This window comes from Amblyomma maculatum, chromosome 7 (assembly GCF_055883805.1).
Source record: "Amblyomma maculatum isolate TAMU_Amacu chromosome 7, ASM5588380v1, whole genome shotgun sequence".
Lineage (NCBI taxonomy): Eukaryota > Metazoa > Arthropoda > Arachnida > Ixodida > Ixodidae > Amblyomma > Amblyomma maculatum.
The window spans coordinates 98,109,586-98,136,651 of record NC_139350.1 but is presented as its reverse complement, the minus strand read 5'-3'; the positions used below and the strand labels follow the sequence as shown (position 1 = coordinate 98,136,651).

Here is a 27,066-nt window from a genome sequence, read left to right as displayed (position 1 = left end):
AAGACTTCAGAGACGCCCTTCGGAACGTGATGGACTTGGAATAAATAAGCTCTATTAGACAATTTCAAATATCACATTTCTGGATGGTCACATGCAAATTGGCGCAGTCTAAAGAAAAACTAGTCTCATGCGGAAATTTATTGGTCAAGAACCGTCACTTTGTTGTTGTGGACTCGGAACCGAAGGAGCTAAAGGTGAAACTTCTCTCTCTTCCGGAACGCTTGGACGACACCTTTATACGTGAGGCTCTATAAGCTTATGGCAAAGTCACCTTGATTTCGAGGGAAAACTGGAAAGTTGCCGACATGGAACAGATGAAGACGCTCAACCGGGATGTGTCTTTGACTCTTGCCGAAGGGGTTAGCGTTGGTGACGTTTCACATCAGCTAACTGTGTGTGGAGTGCAGAGCCTCATTCTGATGCCTGACCGACCACTTTTCTGCCTCCGCTGGAACCGCGTAGGACACATTCGTCGGCGCTGCCGTACGCCATGTTGCGAAGAGTGCCAGCGTTTCGGCCACACAGCGGAGGAGTGGGTGGCTACATACGCAGACAAGCTTCGGCACCGAGTCCAGCCTCCTGATTACGCATTACAAAGCACGTCATGAACTCCTCTGGGATAATTGATGCCTCTGGCGACCTTCCTGTCGCCGTTGTGGCTGAGTCTTCAAGTACCTCTCCACAGACTACTGAGGAAGAAAATACTGCTCATGCGTCTGAAAGTAATGTGAAGAACGCAGCGTCTCAGGCCTTGGACGAGATATCATGTCAAGCTTCTCACAAGAAGCCAACCACCGACGAGCCACCACTTGTTCCCGAACACCCAGGGAGTGCGTCAGCGGATACTTTGACCCCTGTGGCCACTGCTGTGCAGCAACGTCCAGACCAGTGCCCGATTCCTGTGGCTGACTGGCTCGCTGCTTCCAATGAGCCAGTCTTGAAATGCCGTGTATCATGCGCCTCCGAATCTAGTGAGGAGGACAATCAAGCTGGCAACTAGCATCGCCGTCGCGGTCCAGCATCGAAGCACAATGGGGAGTGCCGGCTTTCGCGGTCGAGGAGGCTTGGCGGTGGTTCGGAGGCGGCTTAGCCGTCTTCCGACTGGCTTATCGAATTGTAGGCAAAACTATGGACTGTCACCATGGCAGTCTCTGAAGAGACGGGATCTTAGGTCTCGACGCAGACAGATGCAACTTCGCCGACTTTTGCATCGCAGGCATCTAGATATTGTGGCAGCCCAAGAGACGAAAATAAAGAGCAAGTAGGAGACCAAGATGTCGCTACAGCCCTTTTTGGCAGATTCTAATGTCATTGTCGAGCATGCTGTGGGCTTGACGGCAGGTTTTTTCCTGTTTCTGCGAGACTTCTTTGTTCTGGCCTAAATTATAATATCAACGCCGAGGGCCGATTGATATGTTGTTGTATTCTACTCTTTAGAAAGCCGTGGCGGATAATTAACGTTTAAGCTTTTAATACTGTGACTCAGCGCATAAGCTGCTTTGAACACATAGCCAGCTTACTGAACTGTGACCAACATCTTGTGGTAAGGGGTGACTTCAACTTCGTTTGCAACCCGATAGATCGTTCTAGTCCAGACGCACGCAGTGACAGGAGCGGCGAACTTTGGTTCCGTGTTACAGAAGATGCAGGACTAGTTGTTACAGTAGTATCCTGCCATGCTTTTAGATCACTCATCCACATTCAATGGTATTCTCACGCTCGTTTAGACCGGATTTATGCATCTTGTGCATTAGTTTCCTGTGGGCTTGTATGCGAAACAATACCGGTTCCATTTTCTGATCGCTGCTAGGTGGTGGCCCGGTTCGGTGGCCATCATCATTCAAAGTTTAGGCCACACAGGGAACTTTGGAAGTTAAACTTATCGCTGGTAAATTGCCGAGAATTTATCATTCGTGTGCGCTCACAGCTCCAATTATGTTTTTCCGGAAGTCTGCCCTTGGTTGCCGCTTTTGAAATGCTCAGATAGGAAGTACATGCGATATAGCAGTTGAACTTGGCTAAATTAAATCTTTCTACAGGAAGCATCAGGAGCAGGTACTTAACAATAGTTTGTGCAACCTCTATGAACTAGAATGTGAATCCCCTGGCTTATATATGAACGAAATTGCTCGTGTCAAAAGTGAATTAAAAAGGTATGATGCGGAACGATACTGGGGTGCCTTAATTCGATCTTGTGTTAAGCGTGCTTGGCACTTCGAACGCCCGACGCGGCAAGATTTGCTTGATGAACGTCATCATGCGACTGCAAAGCTGATTCCGGGATTAATGCGTAATGGTAAGTTGGTTACGAGTACGATTGAGGTTACATCCTTATTCGTGGATTATTACTCGAAGCTGTTTAGTGCCACTCCTCCTCTGAAAAATTCTGACATTATCTCGCGTTTCATATCCCTGGTGACCACTTTATCAGAAGATGATTGTTCTGTAATTAGTAGCCTTTCCACCCGGCAGGAGGTAGAAGTGGCAATTGATCAGTTACTTCTTTCAAAAACGCCTGGTCCTGATGGCATTTCCTCTGAATTTTACAAAGCTTTTAAAACTGTTCTTGCTCCTATCTTTCTAGATGTCTTCATGATGGGTTTTGTTGTAGGGACCCTTCCCGAGACTTTTACACAATGTCACACCACAGTCTTAATTCCAAAGAGTACTGATGAAGAAAAATTACACTCAGTGGAAGGCCATAGACCAATCACACTTGCAAATGTGGATTACAAGATTTTCGCCAAAATATTTATCAAATCGCCTATAATTGGCAATATCGGTTCTCATTAGCTCTCACCAGACGTGTGGCTTGAAAGGCTGTGCCATTCAAAGTAATGTACACATTGCGCGCACAATCCTCGAATCGTGCTCCTGCTCTCATGACGAGGTTGCTTTACTTGATATCGATCTCGCAAAAGCATTTGATCTAGTTCGCCATTCATTTATGTTTTCTCTTCTGGCCTCTAAATATTTGGACGTTCCACTGCATGCAAATAAGTCAAGTGCAAATTACTGGCAAGAGGGTGTTCCAGTCGTCTAGCGACTGGAATTTATTACGTACTTCAGGTACTCCACTGTGCTAGACATCACATCCAGCGTTTTCCTCTAATATTTGCGACGTTTATTTGGTTATCAAAGTTTGAGCCGATTCGACGTGATAACCTATTCAGAGCTGTTTGTGCAAGGGGGCTCGCTTAGTGCACCTGTATGTGAGGCAGTTGGTTGCCCGTTTGTTCTTTTTTCGTGAGTGTTCACACCCGATTATTAGAGCATTCCGGCAAGTTAATTTCATGAATTCGCTTCCGAACTTAGTGGCTTCTTCAGATTTTACTGACCGCCCACAGTTACTAGGATTTTTGCAGAAAATTTATGCTTCGATGATGTTTTTGACAGTACTGTTCTCGAATGAGTACTTATATTCTGTTTCGCGCAAGAGTCTATATAAGGAATTTATAGCAATGCTTTTTCCGCCACCACTGTATCGTTGTTTATACTTTGGTCTTAAGGGTCATGATGTGCTAAACAGGGTGCGCGAAATGCAGATTTCTTCTTGCACGAAAACACTTTTCTTTACATTACACACCGAAGCTCACCTATTAACACATGACTCCATAAAAAAATATTTATGAATCTTCTGTAAACTACTGTTTGTGTGATGTGCCTGAAAGGATTGAGCACTGTTTCATTAATTGCAAAGACGCAAGTCTCTTTTGGGACATGCTGCAAAGGACTCTAAAGAAAGACTTCGTTCTAAATTCGTACAGTGTGCGGTATCTTGCTGTTTCACAATCTGATTACGAACCATATCACATTTTGTTCCTTTTGACTTCATAGCTTGTGGAAGACAGGCATGTTGGATCGCAACACTGAACTTGTTCAACCAGTTAAACCATTCGAGCGAACGCGTGCGAATGCGAATGGGCTTTCCTGTATGGCAGGTACTTGCTGTTTTCTTCTTCTGTCTTGAGTCGGTTAGAATGGTGTTGGTGACCACCGCAGTGTCCGTGGCTCAGCGACATATTGCGGTGCGGAGATGAGACTTGCCTTAGGAGACTGTACACATTTATTTACACTTTATTTACATTAACTTCGTCAGAAGCGACATCAAAACATCAAAAGGGCTAAACTGCAGATGGGTGAACGATGGCAGGTCAGAGGCAAGCAAAAGCAGGCCTTGGCCTTCTGCAACACTTTAGGCCGGCGTCCGAACAAAACTGTCTTCTCAGCCCCTTCTCTTCCGAGCCCAACTGTCTAAACCACTTCCTTCTTTCACGTTTTCAACCAGTCTGTTCCGTAAACCAATGAACGAATGAAAATTGTGTGATCAATAAGATGCTATGTTTTTAAATGGGCTGGCTAATCACTGTGCCACATATGCCCCTCTCCTACGCATGTTAAGTAAAAAAACACAAAGCACGCACTAAGCAGCGAGTGGTTGCGCCCATAAACACGCACATCTGCGATTTACCCTCTCTCCCGAGATCTTCCCTCAGTTCACGCAAGAGGCGGCCAGCAGTCACAAAAGCAAGCAACGCGACGGTTGCACTTCCAATACGCACACATATAAACACACACACGCAAACCTACGGCCCAAACATTCCGATCGCGGCCCTGGTCGGTTGCGCGCGGGCAGCGGTTTCAAAGGGACATATCTCCAGGCGTCTTCCAGAGAAGACACCGACAGTGGCTCCCTCTGCCGTGCATTTTTCCCAGCCCCTGTTTCTCCGCGTTTCGGGATTTATGGCCTCCGCGCCCTTTCCCCTCAAACCGAGAGACAAAGCAGTTAGCTCCGAACCCACAACCACTGCGCTTACGCTGTGCTTTTTAATTGCTCTGCCTCCTTCGCGGCACGGTCGAAGCGCGACTTTTCCGAGAATCGGAACTGACCGAACCGACGGCGTCGCCCGTTTCCATGCGTTCCTACACCACTTCCGAAGAGCGGCCGCCTGCGCGACCGTCCAAAATAAACTCGCGTCAAGCTGCCACTTCACCTTGGCCGTCCATTCCGAATCCCCCGGTGAACAGATGGTTCTGGAAGACTCCCGCAAATTTAACTCCATCTAGACTCGATTTTAGCAGAATTATGCTGCAACTGAAGGACTTTTATGAAGAAAACGACTTTCAACCTGACTGGTTTCCGCTGGTGACACGGTGTCTATCTTTGCCTGCCTTTTAGTTGTGTTTTCTGTTTTGCAGCTCAACAACGGCTGAGTGATTTGTAAATAGTCTGTGTACGTAACCCTTTTTGTGCATAACCACGTGAATTAAATACCACGTCAGAAAAAAAAACCAGGCGTGGCTCAGTTGGTTAAACCGCTGAGCTGGGGTTCTGAGGATTCTGGGGATGGAGGTACGATTCCAGGTGAGGACGAATTTTTTTCGTTATGAGGAGACCGTAGCTACGCCTCTTCACGTGCACGGCGTAGCAGCTGCTACCCGAGGTCTGCTTAGGCTGTCTTGAGGAGTGTTGACTGCGCAAAAAAAACACGACAAAACATCTGGTGGAATGGATGGACGGATGGAATATAGGAGCGTCCCCTTTGAAACGGGGTGGTAGCAGAAGCTATCATGCTCATTTTTCTCCCTATATCTTAATTATTGTTTTATATTAGTTAACTATACCATCATTCTATATATTGAATTTTTGTTTCCACATTACTAACATTATGTCACTTTTCTTCTTTTAAACCACCAATCTTCCAGTCGTTTTTTGTTAGCTTCCACCGCCGGTTTATTCACCCGGCAACTTGTATCTCTAAATCCCACAGCTTCAGGAAAAGTGACTGCGCCTACATCGACTTCCGGATCGATACCATTACAGTCGAGTATAATATGGTCAACTGTTTCCCTGGAGTTACCACATACAGCACATGCGTCATCTTCATTGTTAAATTTCCTTTTGTGGCTGCGTGTTCTAAGGCACCCTGATCTAGCTTCAAAAAGTAGGGCACCGCCTCTTGAGTTATCAAAGAAAGCTTCATTCCTGATCTGCATTTTTCACTTTTGGTATAATTCCACACTCTGTTTCTTTTCCATCGAATTTATCTAATTTTTACCTACTGTGTTTTTCACTTGTTGCTTAACGCTCTTTAATTCTTCGTCCTTGTGACCAGCATACTTACTGGTTAGTTTCCTAGTTAATTTCTTCCATTTTGAGTCAACGCGTTTTAGGCATAGGTATTTAAATACTTTAGCTGCCCATCTGCTACTGCCCGGTTTCCTCAGGCATTTCTCATATAATATTTTACTCTGAGCTTCCCGTACTTCGAAAGATGCCCAGCCCATATCTCCCTGTACCGCCTCATTTCTGGTTTTGCCGTGGGCATCTAGTGGTAATCGTCCGACAGCTCTCTGATATATTTTTAATGTCGACTGTACCTCTGATTTTAGGCACAAAACCGCATTTCCGAAAGTAAATCCGGGCACCATAATTCCTTTCCAATTACCCCTGAAAACCTCATACCTGTTGTATCCCCACAATGCCCTATGCTTCATTATCCCGGTATTCCTTCGCCCTTTGGCCTTAAGTGATTGCTCATGCTTTCGAATGTATGCGAATTATTTGTTTACCCATACCCCGAGATATTTATATTCTGCTACTCCGGATATTTCATGGCCTTATATTCTAAGACCCTGATCAGTTGAGCCGTTGAAAATCATGAGAACCGACTTAACTGCGCTAAAACTGAAGCCTAGAGCGTCCCCTTCGTCTCCGCAATGCTTAACTAGAGTTTGCAATTCTACCAGATTCTCAGCTAGCAGCACAATATCGTCTGCACAAATCAAACCGGGGAGGCGCTGCTCTACCGCCTTTCCACCTAATCTATATGACAGGTTAAAATCTAGGTTGCTTTCTTGTATCGTCCGTTCCAGGTTTATCATATAAAGAATGAACAGCAGCAGTGATAGAGGTGGGAGTGACCGGTAGCGGCGCCATCTGCTGGAGCTCGGCTGAAACGGTTGCTAGGCAACGGCTGATCAAGGCCATTCGTGCCCACAGGCTACGAAATGAGGCGAAACGCGGCGTAATGTTGCTTTCGCAAAAAAAGGAAAACGCCGTGCCGCTGGACTTTAAATGGTGGGCAATGATCCCCGCTCATATTGCCAGCATTATGAGAATGCACTCTTACACTTTCTAAACTGACGGCGGGATAAACCAGGGTCACCAACGGCTTGCGCTGATAAGGAAGACCAGAAAGAAGCGAAACTGAATTTCTGCTTTTGTTCATCGAAATGTATTTTCTACTTACATAGTTTCATAGATCGATAGCGCTTTCTAAGAGAAGGCCAGATTTGTATTTCGAGGGCACGGACAAACGTAACTATTGTATCCCTTGAAAATACAAACACAGTGTGTTTTTCAAGGCTTTCGCATGCACTGAGGTGTAAAAATGACTGAAAAGTGCACTTCCTCACCACATACAGCTGGATCCTCGTCTTCAGATGGCCCGCGGGATTCATAGAAGTAATCGTCATCTGTGGAAGCAACAAATAGAATTAAAAAAGAAAAGAGGACCACAGCGGTACTGCTAAGCGGAAACTGCTGTTTTCTCATTGACCTAAAAGAAGTCATAGCACAAAGAACACAGCTCTTGAACTAATTGTTTACTTACTTCTATTCATGCGCGTTCATGTGGCATCTTGGTGAAGCTAGTTTTCTCCATGTTCTTGGAAATTGCAACCCACCTAGACACCCACAGATACACGCACGAGATAGGCCGGTTGGTATGAGGAATTTGCAGGTGTGCCAATTGATGATTACAGCCATGCAAAACGGTTATTCGGTCCTGCTTCTTTTGAGTAGACCAGGCGTAGCTTAGTTGAAAATTTTATTTCAGTGTTCCATGTATGAATTTCAGTGTTTCCATACTGCGTTTTACACTTCTACAATAACAGACAAATGACTGTGACTCTAGTCACTGTTACAAACCGTACCACATTCTTAGTGTACGCCACCTCAGGACGCACGCCTGGTCTTGAAATATGTCCACTGTGGCAGTCTCGAAACCAGGTATTCATAATGTGACACTAATATGCAGCTTGGTATTGTTTTTGAACTTGGAAGGCCGATGCTTGAATTATACATTTCAGCGATGCAAATAATCCATACAGGCACAACCTTCAGGAAAGACCTCGCCATTTTGAAGCTAAAAGCGTTGAATGTGGTCATGTTTAAAGAACTATCGCTCTAAAAAAAACTTTAGCTCTAGGCCCTGCAGGGATCGAGAGATTATTCTCTCCATCTGTGACTAGCGACTTTCTGTTAACTTCTAAGACAAATAACAATTCCCTGTGTGGTTTCCACAGGTGATTCTGACTGCAATACGCCTATAAACGAAGAAGCGTAGCAGCGTAACAGGCAGCATAACAGAAACACAATAATAACAGGTCAAGTGAACCACACCTGCCAAGTCCTGAAAAAAGAATAGATTTAAGGGCCAATCAAAATTAGTTGGACTTTGATTCCTTTTTTTTTTTTTCAGGACGCAGCAGGCGTGGTTTACTTGACCAGGTATTATTGTTTCTTGGTCCTTCTCCCCTCCTTGAGAAAAGCTTTTGAGAACAGTTCCCCTGCAGATGTATTCTTTTTCAGGACCTTTTGAATGCATGTCCTCCTTTCAAGAAATGCGCGTCAGCATCGAACTCACTTTACTTTCTGAGTCATCCATCCCACATTGTAGTTGTTCCTGCTGCTGTCGCTTTTTATTTTATTTTTCAGGCAACAGGATCACCGGTTCTAGGCTAATAAATACATACCGAAGAACCATTTTTTGAATCCTTGACCCACTTTTTTTCCTCACCCACTTCTATCCCCCTTTCCTAGCATTCATTCTTCGGAAATAAAAGCATATTTAAACCCTACCAGTGATGATCGCGCTGCCCAGACGAAAAAAAGTCGGCTTGTCGAAACGCTAGTTTGACTTGCGAACTGAGGCTCCCCCTCCAACCTTGTTCAGTGCTCTAAACATAAAAAGTGATATTAATTCATGATTTCGCAATCTTCAGGCAACATTTCACATTTTCAGTGCTCTATACAAAAAGCGCAACACCACCTCTACTGCAAATTTCATAACATATGTAGAAATAATTACATTCATCATAATGAAGCATATCCCAACCGCCATTAAACCAGGGTTTAGTCATAATATTTGTGCTAAAGTTGAAAGAATATTTACATAACATTTATAAGGTCATCTTTTTTCTTATTAGCAGAATGGGCTTAAAGTGTTAAACTGTTTTCAGGCACTGTGGTACATTATATTCCAGTAAAATCAGGCTTTATAAGTACCCATTGATTAAATTCTCGCTTTTTTAAGAATAAACTACAATATTGTGAATTTAACACAATGTTTTCGAGACCTGCCTGACAAGTGATTAATACAGTAACAAATATGTCCGTCTGCATGGCAAAGAAAAAATATTGCCATTGAAGGTCCACACTGACTTTTAGTTGCGCTCATACTTTCGTGTTATACCCATACCCAGGCGTCCTTTCAGAGCTGGACAAAACGGTTCATTTACGGATACTGGTGCTGAGGTTTCTACTCCCATTGGTCAGGAAGGTGTATTACGCTTTGCACGAGACATCAACGGAACAACCATATTGCTTTTAGCATTTTTTTAAGAAGTATGTGGCAAAAAAAAAGAGAAGGTATTCAACGCCAAAGGACAGCGTAAAGGTGTAACAAAATATTTAATTCGTTTTTTACTTTTTTTACCTACCTAAAACGGATGAGAGAATATGTACGAGTACATAAGATAGCAAAGAAACCAAAAGTAAAATATGAAGCGCACTTCAACCCGGCCGTCTAGAGTTTAACTTGATAGTGCCCAGTTACCTATTGGCCGTTCGGTTCCGGTAAAAATGTCCTCGAAAAAAATGGCCCGGGAAGAAACGCCCCAGGATAAAAATTGCCCATTTGCGAACTAGAACAAAATGTCCTCAACGGTTTAAGTCGAGCGTACTGCTAAGTGAAACTTTTGTCACGCCTGATTCCCGACTCAGCTGAGATAAATTACGTCTGTTTTTTTTACTATTTTTATTTTATACCTACCGGTGCGGATTCAGCATGAACCTTATTTGTATTTTCAAGCCCGTTCGTCCTTTTTTCACGTTCTGCAGTTCTGTGGGATACAAGGCGTAAGCTGAGTTTCCCCGTGGCAAGCCGCAATCATCTAGTGTTCGATTCAGTGATTTTCTCGGCGGGATTCGCGCTTATTATAGTGGTCTGATTTTGTGCTCCAACAGCGGCCCCACTAACAACGACCTTGCTTTCACTTCAGTCGTGGGAGAAAGGGACTGGGGACCGTGCATTGCATAATACTCTCTGGATGTCACGTTGTTCTTTGTTTTTTCACCATGCTCTGTCTCCAAGACTTCTCCAGTTCCTCTAAAAACGCGCCAGCAACCCAAATGACCCAGGTCCCAAACAAATGACGACCTATTCTCAAAATAAAAAGAAATACTATGAAATGTGCAATTTTGGCCGAAGCTAGTCCCTGAAAGATTTAGTCTTACTTTCTGACTTGGGGATGTTTTTTCCTAGGGGGACCACTTCTTGGGGGGGTCTTTTCTTCCGGGGCCGTACCTTCTGGGGACTTTTTTTGCAGAGTAGTTTTTTCCTACATGCACTGGCTTCGAGATAGAGCAGAGTCGCCACCTTGCAGAACAGTGGCGAACCGTACTCGGTGTGGATGCGTGTTCGCGTGATGTGCAACCAGCAGCGATTTACATTCGCGCGTGCGGCGTGTAGTACAAGCGTGTTTTTTGTTTGTTTTCGCAAGCTTCGGTGCGCGTTTAGTAACCAATCGGCGTCTTGAAAATGAAATGGAAACAGACTATCATCCCACAATCCATAAAAAAATACTTGTCCATATCTAGTATGTCATGCTGAATAAGGACACCTTTTGTCGTTCTTTGGGGCTTGATATTCTTTGAGGCAAGGTGTCTCAAAAGAAGCGATGCTGTCGTTAGGCGCTGTGCCAAAGCAGAACAGATCGCTTATTATTATTTTTTTTTTCCTGTTAAACCTCCGTCGCCATGTCTCAATGGCAGGGCGCTCAACTGCTCAGGTGGAGAACTTGGGGTTGAATCGTGGCCGTTTCGCTAAGCGCTCCTCTTCTGTGGGCTTTTGTGGTCAAAGACACTGAAGCTCGCCGCTGCATCATCCGTCACAGGCGATGTCGCTCTGGTGCGTTAAACTTATATGCATCTTTTCTTTGATGTTGAAGGTTTCTGCGCATCCTTAATAGGGGCATTGAGCAAATTTCGCTTCAGAGAAATTATCGAACGTTTGAGAAACTTATCTTCCCGGCACCTAATTGCTACACTAAATATTATATAATACACCAATGTACTTCACTGGTAGCCCATTAACATCTTTTTTTTTCGTCTAAGTGCTATTACTGCCACTCGAGTAAAATCGATGTTTCTGACAAAGGAGTAAAAAAGCTTCATATAGGCTTAACTACCGGTTGTTAGTTCAGGATTAAATACATATTTATAGTCGCATGATAAAGTTGAACTCTATATCTTTCGGCACAGCTGCATGTCCGGCGCCTGTTTTGTAAATGATCCTAATAATTTTCTTAGCATAAGATTGAGTCACTGCTCAGTAATCGTACAGTGATAAACAAAATCTTCAGCCTCTCAAAATTCCTTGCCAGAGAGAGAGAGAGAGAAAGCACACCCGTCAGAGAGTATGGATGATCGGGTGAGACGCATCTTCCCCTTTCACCGTCTAGACGTCGGCCGGAATCAGTTGCCTTCCGGCGGCGGCCTGGGCTTGACGGATGACTTGTTTTTGGATTTCTTCCTTGCTTTGAAGGGAGAATTCCCATGAATTTTTATTTCCATGTATCCCGTTTAGCACTGTGCAAGCCTAGAGCATGTGATTTAGGTTAGCTATGCCTGCACAGTGTTTACATTTGGAAGAGTGCACCCTAGGATGCCATTTGTGTAGGATATACTGCAGGTTTCGCCGATTACTTCTTCTTTCTTTGTGAGAGATCTGTGGGGGGAGGAAGGGTTCTCCCGGACATGGCAGTACCTATGCGCAGTGTTTTCAGATGTTTTAGCAGCGACTGATTCGTAGCTTCCACTTTAACGCTGTTAAAAATTAATCTCTGATCGTTCTGAAGTTTTTCAAGTGTGTAAAACTTCTTTCAAACAGTGAAATTATTGTACTATAAAAAATCATTACATTACTTATGTACCTTTTATCAACATTCCATACCTCAGAAATTACTTGTATTTATTCGGTTTCACGAAATCCTTGAGGCATTAGCGCAGTGCTACACTATGAGATTCTGAGACAATGGTCACGAGAAGCTTTCGCCATTTAGAGCGCCTCGTTGTGAGCTCGGCAAACTCAATGCCCTCAGTGCTCTGCATTTGAGCAGCCAGTTTCCTGTGCGGCGAGATTTTCTGTACAGTGTCGGCGTAATCTCATTTTTGAGAAATACTTGTGCTTGGTTGTCTAGCCCGAGTTGAATTGATGTGCACTCAACCTAGGGCAACCCGCCGGGCAGTACGCCGTAAATGCTACATTATACATAGTTTAATCCTCAATTCCGATGTAATGAAACAAGCCGTGTCTCGATTCATTCTAAAGTACGACAGGTCAGATGATGAACCTCGCATCTGCGTGGGCTTGACACTAACCTTGCCTGTCTTACACCCGTATAAGAAACGCGCACACTTCTGAAAGGGCGATAAGAAACACACACACACACGCACACACAAGAAAAGCATATCATGAGTGCGCTACAACGCAATAAGTTTGCAAAACTACTCGTAAGTCGGAAAGACGGGTGATTGCATGCCTCAATTGTTTTCCGATAACCCACGTTTCTTTAACAAAACTTGAAATTGGGCTAGATGGTGCATTGCTTGATTAAAGATAAAGCGCACAGGAAACACACACAAGAGAAGCAGACAAAGGACACGCACTAACTTTCATCTGATTTATTTCAGCAATAGCAGTAAATATATGCTGAAAAAGAGACCTGCGCAGTACATACCAATAGTAAAAAGACAGAAATAAAAACAAGGAATATTGCAAAGCACGATCAAGAAAACTGATCTCTGCCTTCCAGAGCCGCACCGAAGTATCGCTAACACACCTCTCTCCCCTTTTCCCGATATGAAATGCCTCCAAAAGTTCACCCGCTGTCTTATCCCGGCCTCTGCCCAGAATCTTAATATCACCCAGTCGCGCAATGTGCTGTCAAACTTGTCCCTCCACCCCTAAAGCCCGCAAATGATCCCCTGCCACGTTTCTTTTTGGCAGGAATACCCAAACTTGCGGATATTTTTCTGCAATATTGGAACTCTCTAAACAGTAATTGCTAATGCATTGCGAATGCACGTTTTCTTTGCCAACAAACCTGCCATAAACTTGGGCCGCGTGCGTTTCTGCGAGCGCCAGCGGCGGCCGATCCACAATACTGGAGTGACGATGGCACCGCGTCTACGTCGATCTCCTTGACTAGCCTCAGACTGGGCGCTAGCCCCTTTATTAGTTCTACTACCCCCCACCCCCGCTCCCTCACTCCATTGACTACATACACACGGATGCACACACGAGAACATATTGGCGCCTCGCAGTCGCGAGCCGTTTTATTTTGTTCTGTAACGGCGCCATATGTGCAGGCTGAAATGGTTCTCTACTTCCATGCGAAGAATGCTGTCGTGTAAGGAAGGGGTCTTACGTGTCCCTCTATAATTTTTTAGATCGGAAAGAGGAGATGTTTCGGTCTACCTCCGCTTCGTCCAGCCGATCAAGGGCAAGCGGCCGGGGTCTTCAGTACCATCGCTGCCGCCGCTCTGGGGACTTAACAACTGACTTTCGTAAGCACAGTATTACCGTTGCCGTTCTTATACCAGGTCTTGAGTTCGTAGGACCTAAGATCATAACAGCCTAAGGTAACTACCGCGCGCATTTATGTTTGTTCAGTTTAACTTTATTTGTGCCATTTATACCTATTTACTTGTAACCAGAAAACAATATAGTGCAGATATGCATCACATCCAATGGATATCACAGCTTGCATATGATTTCTCAGCAAGAAAATTACAGCTCATATAGGCAAAAATTACAGCGTACTTACACTAAAATGTGGAAAACACACAGATGCATTAAACAGACGTAATTAAACATACAGATGCAATTTTTGTGTTGTTCGTTCTGACTGTCGTTTTCGCCTTCTATTCTATTACCTTAAACTGAAGAAACTCGAAAATTATAAAGACAAACAGAATAAAAAAAAATGTTTAATAAAAAGATATGCTTACTAGTATGCAAAACACAGGGTAAAAGCCCACACGATATTTAAAATTATACTAATCGGCACTGAATAATACTGACATGAAACGGAAATGAAACGTTTAAAAGGCCATTAAATGATAAATATAAAACAAAACGTGAGTCCAGAAAAGTATACACGCGAGTTAAGAAAGTTCGCGCAGGGCTGGTTTCAAATCCCTGCACTTTGCTCATCAACTGTGGTAAGGGGTTAAAAGCTTTTTGTTGGAAGAATACTATTTTAATTCAAGCAACAAAAGAGCTTTCAAACTGGTGGCACTCTCAAGTAGCTGAATTGCTACATGTTTTAACGTCCTAGCATTTAAGCGCTCGTAAAAGTCTGAGTTTAGAGTGAGAGGTTGGAAAGGGGGAATGTAGGGGAGGATAGGTTGTGGTAAAAAATGATTTCCGAAAAAATGTCCCCGGAGTCCAAGGTAAAAATGGCCCCGGAAGAAACGTCCCCGGAATAAAAGTCCCTACTTCAGAAGTTGCAAAAAATGTCTCCAAGCGGGGACTACTTTGCAACGTTTCCACCTGTCGTCTCGGAAGTGACCGAGCATCCAACTAATTCTGAACGTTCATAAGAACATCAGAAAAAAAATGATGGCAGTGGTAAAACTGTGACAGTGCGTCATCTTCGCACTCTGTTTTGGGTTAACGCGAGCTGACCACCAGCAGTATTGGACCGGAAGCTTGGAGCGATGCGTTCGAGTGACAATGGTGAACGACCGGTTAAACCTCGGCCTGCCTTCACTAGTGCAGCATATCCATCACCACCAAAAGTGCAACAAGGATGGTGCAACATCATCAGAGGAAGTGTCGAACATCGTCACTGGAAGGTCTTCGAGGTAATTCTAGAGAAGCCTTCTGCTTTGGGCGGGTCCCCAGGACCACGACCCCAGACGCTTATACCTTTCTTACGGGTAATATTTTTACGCAGTGGTGACAATGCTGTTGTCAACAAATGAGGAGGCTTGAACTTTACTTGAATAAACTCATTATTGGGCTGACTTGCGCGTAAAAAAAAATTAACCAATCGGCAGCGGCGATAGCAACAATCGTGCTCGGCGGTCCTCGAACAAAGAATACCCGCCGCACCCGTCAATGCTCAATTGAAAGGCGGCGAAGAAACATCGCGATAAAGCCACGGACGGCGACTCGCACAACCCAGAACATTTCAGAAATATGCGCGAGTGACAGCAATCTTCGAGACGCATCTTGACGCATCTTGCGCGACAAAGAAACTGATCAAGTTGCGTCTCGCGACGAGCATGAACAAACGAAGAATACAGAATTGACCGGCGTTCAAGAATAATAAGGCCGCATGCCGGCGGCTGCCGAAAAAATAACAAATAAAGATTCGAATGGTTTTGATGCCATATTACCTTGCTGACTGGACCTCTCTTAATGTCTACTGAACTAGACGCAGAGCTCGGATCCACGCAACGTATGACGAGTCTGATGGCTTTTTCCCATGCCTTTTCGCAGCGCATGTAAACACTTTAGGCTCCCAAAGGATCCATGGTGCCAAATGATTACATTTATGTGAAACCCAAGAAAGAATGGAATAAAATGCAGCGTTGCTAGCTGGATGGGGCAGGGAAGCGTTCAGAAATTTCGCCATGTCAGGGACGATTGCACGGTATATTCTGCAGTTCATTTTTATTTTTATGCTGGCGCAGAGCAAGTATGCTTTTCATGCAGAATTTTTGTGCGTGTGTGCTCTCTCGTCAGCGCGCGACCCCGGTGAGGCGCGGTATATTACTTTGACGCCAAAATACGGCGGAGTTGACACAATAGAAGAACCAATACGCCCGTGAGGTGGGTACTCAATAAAGTATGTGGAAGCGTTGCGTGTGAGTGTTAAGGATTAAGCGCACCGGCAGCGTTCAGTGCGAAAGCAAACGGCGACCTGTGCTGCCAAGTGTGTGCGTGTGTAGCCATATTCTATTGGATTGGCTCGGCTGTTTGCGCAGTGGGCAACTGGCATGCTCTGAGGCTGGCATTAGTGTGCTTTTAATTTTCAGTAAAAGTTTCGCGTTCTTAACTGCGATTAAGAAACAATAATACTGACAGCCTTTTCACTATTGTCAATGGCAGAATACGGTTAATAAATATAAAGAGCTTTTTATTAAGGCTCCGCTCCATTGGGCGTACGAGCGGCGAGCCTGCGCGCGAACGTATGCTGGAGTCGGTCTGCAAATGCGTGAGACGCCAGGCATGAGCTGGGCGCGCGCGGACCAGATACTAGGTCAATGCAACTGGTCGCGCTACTTCGAAGAAAACGCGTGCAGCTGCCTATTACCAACGGCATCAACTCAATGATGATGAAAGATGCAAAGGGCAATGTTACTTGAATTGTTAGCGTTCAAACTCCTCATTCGAGCCGTGCATAAGAAGTGGATAGTCTTCAACTCCGTCGCCAGATGGCAGTGACGTGGTGGCAGAGAGCTTTGCGCGGTCTGCATGGCAAAAGAATGTTTTTGCTGCACGGCAATCTTATTTTCAGCTTCCTCTCAGAATTCTAGAAGTGTGTGAAGAGAGGCTAGTTGGTAAGGCATTCTGAAGACATAAAACTACGCAGGAGACAGAACACAGGAAAAATGCAGACAGGACGAGCATCTTTTCTGTGCCCTGTCTCCTGCGTAGCTTTCTGTCTTCAGAATTATTCTCAGAATATGAGCTGCGGTCCTCATCTCCTTGTGCAGAAAAAAGGTCAAGTTTCAGGCTGGTGAAAACAAGACTAAGAGAGACAGATCTCATGCTATATTAATTCACCTCTCGCTTATACCCCGGATATTTAGCCATTTTGGACCGAGTTTCCTCTCAAGCACAGCAAAAGCACTCCTTCACATTTCGTAATAAAGACTAGAGCTCGAAAACATGAATACAACGAAGAAGACAACACATGCGCTTCTTCGTGTTGTTCGTGTTTCCAAGCGCTATAGTATTCTCATGATCAACCAGCTCGCCCAATCTACCACCTTCACATTTCGCATCCCTGAAATGCGGCCGGGAATTACACCTGCGATCTCGGGGCTAGCAGCGGGACGACACTACAGGGCCATCGCTTTAGGTCGTGCTTAGAGTATATAATTATTCGGGCAAGTTTCGCAGCCGTCTACGCTAGTAAAAAAGAGTGATGAACTCTAGATTACTAGGAATCATATACACATCTTTATTATGCACAGACACAGGTTCCGAACGATGCACAAATAGAATGCCTTGCTGGATGAGTTGATAGAGCTTGTAACTAAACTAGACCATAAAGGGTGACAGAAAAAAAACGGCACTAGAGATCCAGCATTCACCTCGATCACTTCTTACCTCTTGCTTAGTTTTTTTTTTCAAGCAATTAAGCGTGCTAGGCTATAGAGTAATAGTTGTCGATCACTTTGTTTCATCACAAATATATCGATGCTTGTCAAAGCAACGCTTTGAGCCTTCGAAATGTGCGGCTGATCTTGAGGGTACTTTAAGGCCACGCGGTGGCCGCAATTTTCTACATGGGCTTTGACCACTCCTCTAGCATTTTCGCAACTTTTCTGCGCCTTTATGCTGGTGGCTTCTATAAAAACCCCGACACATTAGAAAAAACTTTCGGGACGGCATTTTTGGCACGGCTCCCCTTTCCTCGGGGAATTTCTACAGTTTTAGTTTCGATTGCATGAACGTACGTTTTCAGGTCCTCATCTTGGAAGTGACAATCGCACACTCCCGACTTGGCTGAAAAGTTCTTGTCTGCCCGTGGGATAGCCTTATTCCATGCGGCGAGAAGCGCTCCGCGTTTAGAGCGAAAATGAAACGCTGGTCTGAGCTCAGCTCTTGTCCGTTCGATAGCCACTCGTGCAGTCGGTCATGCAGCATGCCGGCATGGCTCCACTGTGTGCATATTATTTCCCGAAAACCACAAAATCATCACACAAAAGCGTCTACTCTAATTCTCGCCAGAGCGTCGCGGTCTCGATGACTGCAAGAGTCCGTTGACTGCGTTGGTCGTCGTTGAAAGCCTGGCTTCCTGCAGCTAGAGCCTGCTGCGACTGCAGTGCCACCGACTCGCATGCGTGGTGCTGTTCCGCGCATACCACCTCTATTCTAGGCACTATACCACCGTAGTTTGAAAACTAACCTTCTCTACTAACATTGGCAAAGGGCCCCTGCGAACTGTGCGGCAATATATTAAAGCACAAAAAATAAGATTACTGCAAAGAACTAGAAAGTAAATATAATATTCACGCCCACACATGAATTTAGTTTTCGTTTCTTGCTTAACAAAGAAACTTGTCATATTCATAATAATATTTGAACATGTTTTTACTGACCTCTTTCGGCCATTTAGTGTACGCTGCGTAGGTGTCCGAAGCTCAGATATGGCTCAGACCAAAGCGTTTTCACCCGCGGGGTGGATGCGTCATAGGCCCCGGTTCAACGTTCAACGTTGCCTGCTGCGTGCAAAGTGGGTTATCTGTGTCAAACAGGCAGTATTTCGTTCTGCTGGTTGTCGTAGGGCTTTACACAAGGCGAAGACTGTGCGTGCTCTATGAGGAACTGCCGCGGCATGTGGGCATTTTCGGGCGATGGGACAATACTGCTTCACAGCTCGGCGTCTTGGCCAGCTCGGCGTCCCAGGCACGTCGCAACAGTGGCGGCTTGTTTTACGGATACACGTCTGCATGAGCGGCGTCTCGCTGCATCTGGTTTAATTGAACGGTGAAGGTGAGAAGACGCGTGTCGCATTGCACAAAGTCTTCCGTTTCGCTTCCTTTGCAGCATGTTTTGCTTACTGCGTCGCATTACTGCACCAACGTTCGCTGAATATGCTTTAGCTGCTAACACAGGGAGGTTCGTATTGTCAGTGGGGTCTTTATCACTGATAAGTTAAATGCTGAAGGTGTAAAATTGTAGCCTCACATTGTAGCCTCCTCTCAGTGACAAATGAAGCGCGAGTAAAAGAATGGAGTCGCGAACAGGGCATATTTTAGTTCTAGGGACCGAAACTTTATCGCAGCTGTTTTCACTTCTCAGATGCATTAACTTCTAAATAGTGGCAATCCTTATTTGATTTTCTTACCTAATTGCTCTTACAGCTGGATGTTCTAACGCTAGCGTTACAGTTATCCCGTTCGTTTTTCTTTGTTCTTTGACAATGATATGTACTTTTGCTTGTTCTCAAAATCTCTCACCCGTTTATAATCTCACCGCATCTCGTTTGGAGACCTATGCTCAGGTCATTTTGTTGTGACGAGGATTTCATGAAGACCATGACAGACGAATGAACGACGGTCGCTGTCCTAAAGTTCAAGATTCGCATTTTCGTGACGCGTCTATGTAAGTAATCGTGAATTAGTAAAGCCTGGCTTTCAATGCAGCACTGCTCCACTAATTTATGCTCTTAGTGAAATCGCTCAACCCATGTGATTCTTATCCATGTGCTTGCCGAATTCACTTGAAGGCCTTGTATGTTTAATTACGCGCGACGAAACACTAGACCAACGACGACGGAACCAGAACGATGCTATGATAAGGTTGTTAAAGATGCCGTAACATTTCGGATAACGTAAAACCTGACAATAGAAATCCATGTCAAGTAATGTTGGCTGAACAGTTACGGTGTCCATTTTTCTGCCTTATCCGAGCATCGTTCTGCCTCCGTCGTTATTGGCCTTGTTTTTCGTCCAAAAGGAAAAAAAATTTCCCGCCATTGGTACATCACTTTGTCTTCACAAGTTTTTCTGACGTCATAACGTCACGTGTTTATTTTGCCGCATAATTCGCAGGGGGCGCGAAGAAACTATAAATCCTCGCTTGTCGACACGCAAGCTTTTATGGAGGTTACGCTACCATTTACTCTTTCTACCGTAGCAGATACCTTTCCATATCGATATTTCCGCTGTGCTCTGCGCGCTCGCGCTGGCGGCGGAAGAGGCTCGCAGGTTTTTGGCTGGCTGCAGCAATCAGAGGCTGCAGTCCTCGCGACTTCCGAAACTGCCTTTCGCGTCATCTCTGCAACCTTTGTTTGCTTTTTTTTTTTTTTTTAAATCGGTGCTGCGGTACGTATACATGTACGCACTGTCGATCGATGCAGTAGCGCGCGCGCCAGCGATGATCCACGAAGATGCGTACTTTTTTAGCGTTGTCAGGGCGGGTGCTGGGAGAGTAGGTGCCTCGCTCTTGCGCTTCTCGTGCACCGCATGGAGCGGGGCCTTTATGAATTATTCGTCTATGATCATTATCATCAGCAGCTACATTTTTAGCCTCTTCACTCGTCGGGAAATTTGAACTGAAATAATCAATGAAAATCCGGAAAAGTCAGGGATTATGAAAATAACGGTTTACTAGACACCCTAAAAATATGCATTTGTTAAGGTTTGAGTTCCTGAAGAATTCATTCTAAGGGTGAATTTTCGCCTTGGGGAGGTTTTTCCCTATTTACCGCTTTTTTCAGGGGCCTTTTCTTCCGGGGACGTTTTTACCTAAACTCAGGGGTGGATAACTGCCCCCTCAGAATAAAAAAATAGGGGGAAGGACGGCCGTCCCTCTGCGGCTGCCCCCCCCCCCCCCCCCCCCCCCCCTCCCGTTTTGGAGTCCCTAGCTGCACTGAGCTTTATTTATTTCTTCATGTGTTCTTTTTGCGCCACCTACTGCTGTCGCTGTTACTATAGTTATTGATACGGTGCCATTCTCTTGTTACAAATCTTGGAATGCTACCTCTGTCAAACTGGCATAAAGATGAAGAATTAGAGGCAAGTATTGACAAAAAACAATCTGAGCTTGGGAGAAAGTTATTAAAACGTAAGAATAAAACTTTTGGTCTCGGCTTTATTATTTGTAGTTTGAGAATTGAGTTTCCAAGCATGAGCTAAGTATTGAGCTACTAATTCTATCCATCGGAACGCCCACACCAACCAGATAGACCTGGCCTTGGGGAAAAAAAGAGACTGTCAGAGCCAAATATGAAGACTTGAAGCAGAGGGTTGCTCCCTATAGGCAATATTCACATACTAATCATTCCCATTAAGTCTTCATTCACATGCTAAAAAAGGGAATTTTTAAACAACGCGCGGCACGGTGTGCACTTCTGCGTAGTGGTGGTCGAGTTTCACGAGAGGAAACAAGGAGGATGTTGAATAATATTTATCTCTGCAAAAAAAAAAAAAAATTACTGCACGCGAAAGCACTGAAATTCAAAAAGGAAAAGCTAGCTGTATTTTAGACAGAAAATTCATTTATCAAAGCACACTATAGTTCTACTCACAGCACAGAATTCCCTATCCGTTCTGAATCGCACTTGCTATTGTACGCCTAATTTTGGTTGCTCTTTGCTCTTGATTTCCAGAGTACTTAATAAGATTTGGAAGCCTCCTGAGGAATCATATCGTAGATATCACCAATTTCTTGGCTGGATGGATGAGATACATATTTATTTGTTTTTGTTTTCAGTTACGCTGGAGATTAAACATCTCTGTAAAACGAATAGTCATTTCGGTGCGACAATATTTGTTTCGTTACGTGTCCAGTATCATAAAAATACATTTACCTTTTCTCGCATTGAGCTGTTGATCTCTATATTCTACTAAACAATCCATTGTTTAGGAGAATAAAAGCTTTGTTTTAGGTTGAATTTATCGCATACCATCATTTGTTTTTGAATTCTGATTGGTCCTCATTGAAATACTGCGATCATTATCACTTGAACGAGATAATGTTGTCATCATGACTAATATCAACCTAAACGCTTCAGAAAAGGACAGTTCGTAAGCTGTTTATTACACTGACTGCTTTCATTTTAATGTAAATGAATGTCTGATAATCTCTCCTACTAGATAGCAACTAAACAGACAAGTGTGTTGTCATAATAACTATCATCAATGTAAACGTACCAGATAAGAACAGTTCGTAAACAGTTTATTACACTGATTGCTTTCATTTTTATGCGAATAAATGTCTGATAATCTCTCCTACCAGATGGAAACTAAACATACAAAGTATACTCAATAATCATACATTGCTGCTTTTTTATCTTCCACATAGTCAGGAGAAGTTCAAATTGATTTGAGTGGTTATTGTCATATCTTTGCTCGGCTAGATTTGACATTCTATGACAATCCCGCCAAAGTAGCTTGGCGGATATGGCGCTGGACTACCTAACCGAAGTACGCGGGAACAAATCCTCCTTTCAGCGGCGAAATGGAGAGGCGCCCGTGTGCTGTGCGATGTCGGTGCACGTTAAAGAACCCCAGGTGGCCGAAATTTTCCGAGCCGCTCACTACGCAATCTCTCATAGCATGAACAACTTTGAGAAGTTGAACCCAATAAAACCAAACCAAACCATTCACGATCAGCAGAATAACACTAAGGAAATCCCTGTTTGTTCGCCAAATTCCAAACCACAAGCCTGTCGTCTTTCACGTCTGTACGAAGCTCAAACTTAGTATTTAAATTGCTTTATAACATTAGCTCTAAACAGTACTCAGCCCACCACACTGCAGCCATAAATAATTAGCTTATCATTGCTGAGAAATGCATGGATCGGAACTAATCTTAATATCATGTATAAAATATATTCCCTTGACGAAAACAATATAACTACATTTTCAATATACTTGGTTGGAGCGTTATAAGAGCATTAGTATAGCATTCTGAAGAAAGTACTAAATGCGGTTACAAATGTATTAAGGAAACGAAATTCAAAATAACTAAACCTGATTTCTTGCAGAAGACAAGATAAAAGGAAGCTTTACAATAGACGCCTTTGGAGCGCAACAGAAAGCAGAGAAAAGAGCCTGGCTAAAATAATAAACGCGTCTAAAAACGCATCTAGAAAATTAATTTCAACTTGCCCGTTATCCCACATTTTTATTCACTCGTTTCTACCTGATGAACTGTTTGCAACCTTGCGCACACCAAAAATATCAATCCCGGTAATAATAACATTCGCACTGATAAAATAGTTGCCCGCATGATGTTTAATTATTTCTCGCTATAAAGACTTTTCAAAAGTGTCTTCTTTCCTAAAGTGATAAAAATTGAAAACATTTCTATTTACTAGTGACGTGTCAAGAGGCTCAAGTCTACCTGTCGTCCCATCGTAATGTTGTCCTTAAATAAAATTATTGAAAAGTTTTTGTTGCATATTAACAGCAAGCTTATCTAAATTTACAATGTTGTCGACATTCCTGTTTGATATTGAAGGTATTTTAACGATTTCGCTTATATATTTTTACTCATACTATTAATCTAAATCTCCATTCTCCCGTTTGGCGCTCTTTGTATTAGAGTCGGTGAATTTTTGTAATTCATAACTTCCAACGTCCTGTTTTGTAAGCTGAATTATATTGCTAACTGCCAGGTTTTCGAGAATCAGCACTCATCTCCGCACTTATCAAAACGAAAAAGATAAAATCCCTTACACATGCATATTACAAGGGTCGATCCTTTGGTATCTTTTATTATATACATCGAAGATCTCGCAGGCTTCACTCAATCTAATTGCTTAAATTTCTTGGATGACGGAACTATATTGCTTTCATAACTCTCTCGAATAATGTTGATTTAAACATGATGCTGATGCAGCAAATTGAGCCCTTCTCTTGTTCAAATAAGTTAGCCGGTCTGTCACTTTGTTTACACTAATTAAGACTTGCGAAAGCAATGTTTGGCATGGTTTTGCTTGGAGGCCTAGCACTGCTAAACTGGCACAACGATGTCAGTGCATGAAAAAACGATTGGTGGTCGAAATTATTCCTAGTCCTCTTTACGGTACGTCCTTCTCTCTTTCATTTTCCTGTTCTTAAGTTCTAATTCGGTGCGGCTGAGGTGTCCTGCAAGAAATGTGAAAAGTTTGGCGCCTTACCTCTCCTATACACCCATTTATAAACTGGGCGATTTTAGTGTACGTTAAAGGGCTCCAAATGATCGAAAGCCTCTGAACCCTCCAGTACGGCGTTTTACAGCCCGAGTCACCTTGTGGCGTGAAACTCATAAAATAAACTGAAATTATTGACGTGATCTGTTTAGGGGGTAACGAAAAGCGCACTATCTTCCTCGCTCTTCGCTGGACACCTGCAGGAAGCGGACACGCAAGCGTTAGACAATTTTAGAGAAAGCCATTTTAGAATATTGGTGTTCTCTCACAGTTTTATGGACTATTTATGAGGCACGCATGGAGCCGTGCCAGGATTAACTTCTTCCTAAATGCCAGACTGAAGGTAAAGATGCGCATGGTTCTAGTAAATAGCGCAACTACCTTCGACGTTCTTGCCAAAATTACTGGTAAGTTTACAGCATAAGTCATAGCCGCTCTTACGTCCGTCGTTTACGATCTCAACCCATAGAGTGAACCGCTGGCGAAAAACGAAAAGTAGGAATAAAAAAAGGGCAGCTTATTTACCTTGAGGACAGTCTTCTATGCCATTGCAGAGAAAAGACGAAGGTATTTGGATTCTCGTACTGGTGCAAGTAAATTCATATTCCTCACTGAAGGCTGCAGCTGCAAACAGAGGTGACGCACAGTTAGATGGGCCTGCTATTTCGGTAGCCCTACCGCGCCTGTAACTTGCCTTTGTAATACACTTCGTGGTCTGGACGCTCTCTGGGGTTAGAAAAAGAACTAATCCCTAATAGGCTGGGTTAATTGGCTGTTGTCATGCACTGTTTTTTACTTTGCTCTTATCACAATGTGTATCGTTTGCCTGCAACGCATCGTAAGTTCGCAGATGCTAGTAAGGGACACACGAAAGACGACTTCGGTCCTCAGTAAGGAATACCCGCACTCTTCCTATACCAGTCAATAGGCGCATCAATTTGTTTGCCTATACGAGTTCAGCCCCGCAAGCAGCACGAAATAAATTGACAAACAACTCAAGTATAGATACCCTGCTGTTGGTTAAAATTAGTACTTCACTGCACCTCAACACCACTATTTGCCATGTACATGTTCCAAACACGCTTCCATAACATAATGTAGAATGTCTCAGATAATGCGTAGAAACAAATCAACTGAAAGCAGCAACTATTCAATGCCCAGCTCCATATCCGATTGAGAAAAACTCGTTTCTTATCTATATATAGTATGTACCACACTGATTTAAATAACAAAAACACTAAATTTGGGGACATTCATGATGTCAAAGCAACCGTTCTCAGATATGGTAACACAAATTGGAAGTGCTCACGAAACCGCCTCGCTTTATGTTTGATGCACGTTTAGGTGATAGTGGAACACAATTTATGTTTACAGGAATCGTAAGTTTTAGTTACATTGAGTAGTTATTGAGATGACGTCAACGATAACTAATTTGATAGGTCAAATTACCATTGTATCTTAAAATTCAGCTACGCAGTGAAGCTAAGAAGAGTAGAAAACTGGTGGAGAGGAAGAGCTCACCTTTGAGTCCCGCGAGGTGAATGAGAAGAAAAAATATCCTCATGCTCGACTTTTTGAACGAGCCCAATGCGCTCATCCCAAAGCAGTCCAGGGCAAGCTCTGCTGTGAGAGCCACGACAAAATGTACGCCTCGCGAAATTGGCTCCTGAAAGATAAGTCTTCAGTGTCATAAGTGTCCCGACGCCATTCGCGGAAAGTCGCCGACATGATAAGCGGGCGACGAAATTCTAGACTCATGATAAAAGTCGCGGCTGAGCATTTCGTCTGAGTACTAGTTCTGTTTTTGCTAAAAGTAACGGAGCAGCCTCGCCGGCGTGGCGGGCGCGGGTCTGAGCGGCAGCACTGCTCGCCTTCGCTTGCCGCTGCTTCTCGGCTACTAATGCAAGCTGGCTGACGTAAGTGTGCACCCTCGCTCTCTTTCTTGGGATGATACAAATTATGAGCAAGCTTAAGCTTCTCCTTAAGAGCAAACGCGATAGCCAATTTAACATTGCCTTTTCACATTTCGCGAGTTTTTCTCATCGAGAGACTGGCACAGAATTTGACCAAATGTTAAACCTTCTTAGTTGCTAGGGTTTTTGAGGAAAGGAAGCCGCAGTATCTGTCTCACATCTAAGTTTAATCTAAGTTAATTCTTATCGCTAAATAGCTCCAACTTAATACACGGATTCTAAATGGAAAGCAATATATGATGACAGCATTCTACACATTGCAAAAAAAACGGATTCGTTTTTGACAAACAGCGAGCGGTGGCTGAACTGGAAAAAAACTGCATGCAACTACGCTCTGTCAGCAGATGCGCGGCAAAGGGCGAGGGTAAGTCGGCACATCCGGCTGACCCATCTCTATAACTTGATACTCGCGTTATCGCCGCCAAAAGCGAAGTGCGCTGTTAGCATCAGCACTCGCCAGAGGCGCTTTCTATAGTTGTTACGGTTAGTTGTCAGTCAACGCCATGTAGAATGTTAACGACCGGCAACTTGCGTTTTTTTCTTTGTCAGGACTGACCTTGGATTAACAGCGTTTTCAGCCTGAAAGACCTCAATGGTTCGCTCAACGCTTCGTGGCGAGTTTTTCTTCGAGCTATAGATTATAAACGCTCGTCCAACGCTTTGGCAAGTGTGGTGACACTTTTTCTTAGGTTAAGGGAGAACATAAAAACACGAACGGCATGCATACGTTCTGTTCACTATCTTCATCATACAGATAGGGGCTCAACGGTGTAGCAAGCGAGCTTATTGAAGATCACTTCGCTCGGGTCGAAGGCTTCCGTACACTTGAGTTAAAAAGAAAGAAAGGGCAGGAAGTTGGAGTCGACTGAAATTAAAAAAAAAAAATTTCAAAGGTATTTTTTATTTAAATTTCATGTTT

General features: G+C 43.9%; 1 protein-coding gene across 2 annotated transcripts in view; it reads right to left on the bottom strand.

The window, feature by feature from the left end:
* The window catches only part of LOC146184021 (uncharacterized), a 121,171-nt gene extending 95,124 nt beyond the window's left edge, over positions 1–26,047 (bottom strand). The window contains exons 1-3 of one of the 2 annotated variants that reach the window (XM_084609267.1): positions 25,696–26,047; positions 24,700–24,798; positions 7,420–7,479 (exon numbers count right to left, since the gene is read on the bottom strand). In XM_084609267.1, the coding sequence (XP_084465393.1) occupies positions 7,420–7,479; positions 24,700–24,798; positions 25,696–25,771 (235 nt within the window). In that variant the 5' untranslated portion in view covers positions 25,772–26,047. The remainder of the gene's footprint in view (positions 1–7,419; positions 7,480–24,699; positions 24,799–25,695) is intronic. The other variant, XM_084609266.1, reaches the window with a different exon arrangement.
* Between the last annotated feature and the right edge of the window lie 1,019 nt (positions 26,048–27,066).